Source organism: Tetrao urogallus (assembly GCF_951394365.1).
Source record: "Tetrao urogallus genome assembly, chromosome: 19".
NCBI lineage: Eukaryota > Metazoa > Chordata > Aves > Galliformes > Phasianidae > Tetrao > Tetrao urogallus.
Window position 1 is genome coordinate 10,370,586 of NC_136832.1, and position 3,491 is coordinate 10,374,076.

Sequence of the window (3,491 nt, forward strand, 5' to 3'; positions counted from 1 at the left end):
GTTAAAAACAGTGCCTTTTTAGTTTTGAATATATTGCTATCATTATTTACTGTTATAAATGATTTCCATAATAAGAAGCTATTCCTTCCAATCTGTTTTCTTCAGAGATTCTACGTGAGGGAATCACATTGATGCCGTACTTCTAATTTAAAAAAAAAAAAAAAAAAAAAAAGACATTTGAAAGTATAATCTTCACTGCTCTGTAGGCAATGCTCACCTCAGTGTTTGAGGAGTTTCAGCATGTATTTCTTGAAAGTTTTGGTATCTTTCTGACCCCGTGCTCTCTCTTCTATGTTAATCTTATTCATCTTGATCTAAGTTAATGGGGAATTACCTGTTTTCACCTGTGCCCTGTATGTTGTCATCCTTTTCTAGCTTTGGAACTTTAAAGAACGAACAGTGTGGCTTTGGGAGAGTGAAGGAAAGATGTCAACAGTATGAGCTGGAAACCATCTGATCAGTCAGGAAGGAATTATGTAACGATTGACTGTTGATTAAATGTTGATTTACATAATCACTCCTGTGTAGACAGTATTTTGTAAGTACGCACTGCTGTTTTTCTTCCACTTAGTAGTGATACCATTGTGCCAATGAGCCAGCACTTGAATGCAGTGCATCCATTAAATTTTTCTATAGCTCGTTGCGTAGATATATACATTATACATTTATTATATACAAATTATATGAATTATTATATGCAGTATATAATTATAGGTACTACAGTTACTGTACAGACTCTGTAGCAGAGTTTTATAATCGCGTCCTCTCAATTCCATGTTTCCATGGAATCAGTTAAATTTCAGAGTACTGCTTGTAATGCGTGTTCTATTTTTGTACCAAGTACATGCACTTTTAAATCCTGTATATGTGTGCTCTTTGCTTATTAATTAGTATTCTTTCTATCTGTTAAAACTTTCTCCTACTTACCAGAAGCATCTTTATGGGAAAAACTGCTTTCTACTTCATAGCTGTTTTGGAATTTTGTTATGTTCAATTTACACATCAAATTGAAAAGTTGCATGAACTTAGTTTATTCAGATAGTTAATGTTGGTCTTTCATTGTTACACTTCAATTTCTGGTTATTATTTCTGGTGATAACAATATGCACATTCGTATTAAACTTCAATATAAGATGTAACGCGGGCATTTTAACGAATGTTACTATTAAATAATTGTCAACTTTGTGATTGACATCTGAGTCATGGAAGCGTAAACATTAATATCTGAATTACTAGCTGAGCTTCTAGTGTACGGTTGCTGAATTATTACAGGTGTACAAGGTGTATCTCTCTGTAGCTCCTGCTGTAGTGGGCAAGTCTTCTTAAATAGAAGCAGCACAGCTAAATATGCTGGCATAGCAATTTGTTCCTCAGTACAACTTTCCGGAAAGAGAAAGTTGAAATCAAGGAGGAAGAGGGGGGGAGGGGGCAGGGATAGAAATATAGCAGTGACGCAGGTTCTGGAAAATGTTGGAGTGACTTCCATATGAGTTTATAAGGAAACTGAGAGATTAGTACTTTACTAAGCAGAATTTCTGATCTTTTGTTGTTTGCTTTCTTTCAGCACAACACTAAATTTGTAATGAAATGGAGTCTGGATCAAGCTCTTTCCGAGTGGAATTTCCAGATTTTTCAAGCACCATTTTGCAGAAGTTAAATCAGCAGCGCCAGCAAGGACAATTATGTGATGTGTCCATTGTAGTTCAGGGCCATCTCTTCAGAGCCCATAAAGCTGTTCTTGCAGCTAGTTCACCTTACTTCTGTGATCAGGTTCTCCTAAAAAATAGTAGGCGAATAGTCCTGCCTGATGTGATGAATCCAAGAGTATTTGAAAACATTCTTCTGTCTACCTACACAGGTCGACTGGTAATGCCTGCTCCAGAGATTGTTAGTTACTTGACGGCAGCAAGTTTCCTTCAGATGTGGCATGTAGTAGATAAATGCACTGAAGTGCTAGAGGGAAACCCAACAGTTCTTTGTCAGAAGATGAATCATAGCAGTGACCATCAGTCCCCAAGCAGTAGTAGTTACAATGGCCTTGCTGAAACCTTTGAACTTGGATCTGGAGGGCAGACAGAATTCCACAAAGTGCAGGAACTGAGGGATGGTGAAAATGAAGAAGAGAGTTCTAAAGATGAGCTATCGTGTCAACTGACAGAACATGAGTACCTCCCCAGTAATTCTTCAACAGAGCATGACAGACTTAGTACAGGAATGACGAGTCAGGATGGTGAAGAAGGAACTAGTGATAGTGCTGAATATCAATATACCAGACCTATATATAGCAAACCCAGCATCATGTCTCACAAGCGGTGGATCCACGTGAAACCAGAAAGATTTGAACAGGACTGTGAAGGTGTTGATAATCCTTATGATGAACATCAAGTTTCTGAATCCATGAATGCCATTCAGGCAGATCATTCAATCCAGTCTTCAGGTGTTGAAGACTTTCATATAGCTGACAAAAAGATGGAAGCAGAATTTGATGAACAGGCAGATGAAAGTAATTATGATGAGCAAGTTGACTTCTATGGCTCTTCTATGGAAGAATTTTCTGGTGAAAGGGCAGATGGAAATTTAAGTGCTCACAGACAAGATCTTATGATAGCAACAGGCTATGGTGAAGGCATTGAAATGGCTGCAGGAATTAAAGAAGAAACGTCCCTCACTGGATTCTCGCATGCTGATAAGCTTTATCCTTGTCAGTGTGGTAAGAGCTTTACACACAAAAGTCAGAGAGATCGGCATATGAGTATGCACCTTGGTCTTCGACCTTATGGGTGTGGTGTCTGTGGTAAGAAATTCAAAATGAAACACCATCTTGTTGGCCATATGAAAATTCATACAGGCATAAAACCATATGAATGTAACATCTGTGGGAAAAGATTTATGTGGCGGGACAGTTTTCATCGGCATGTGACATCTTGTACCAAGTCATATCAAGCTTCTAAAGCTGAGCAGAGTACTACTGAGATGAACTGAGACATTAGAGCTTACATTTGTTGAGTACAGTAATAAAAATAAACTAATTATTCAAATAGTGTCTGGTACTTGCTATTGTGAAACTCAAATTCTCAAAAAACAAGTTTTAATGATTACGCTGGTGTGAGCAGACCAAATGTTTTATTTTCCACAATACTATTCCAGGCGGTGGGTGTGCAGTGGAAATGATTAATCTGAAAGGTGCTTACAAAATGTGTTCTGTAAGGTCATTGTGACGTTAATTGCTATTACAACAGTATTTAGAAGCCCTGTTGTTTTCCGAGTCTTATAAATTGACAGTAAAACCTAGCTCTAAATTGACCCAAATTGTACAAGTATTTACATGAAACAGGAATTCAAATAGCCTTACGGGGGGGGAAGGGGGAAATAATATTAAAGAGAACTAGGATAACTGTACTAGGCTATGTGGATTGTCTGTTAATAAAATTTCTGTAATTCATGTTTTAAGGGAAAAAAAAGTAGAATTTTACTTTAGGCCAGAGACTGCC

At 37.4% G+C, this 3,491-nt stretch overlaps 1 protein-coding gene across 1 annotated transcript; it reads left to right on the top strand.

The window, feature by feature from the left end:
- Positions 1 to 1,584: 1,584 nt before the first annotated feature.
- Positions 1,585 to 2,982, top strand: ZBTB43 (zinc finger and BTB domain containing 43; the record flags this gene model as incomplete). The annotated part of the gene is made up of 1 exon (XM_079544519.1): positions 1,585 to 2,982. The coding sequence occupies exon 1, from the start codon at positions 1,588 to 1,590 to the stop codon at positions 2,980 to 2,982; it is 1,395 nt and encodes a 464-aa protein (XP_079400645.1). The 5' UTR covers positions 1,585 to 1,587.
- Positions 2,983 to 3,491: the final 509 nt, after the last annotated feature.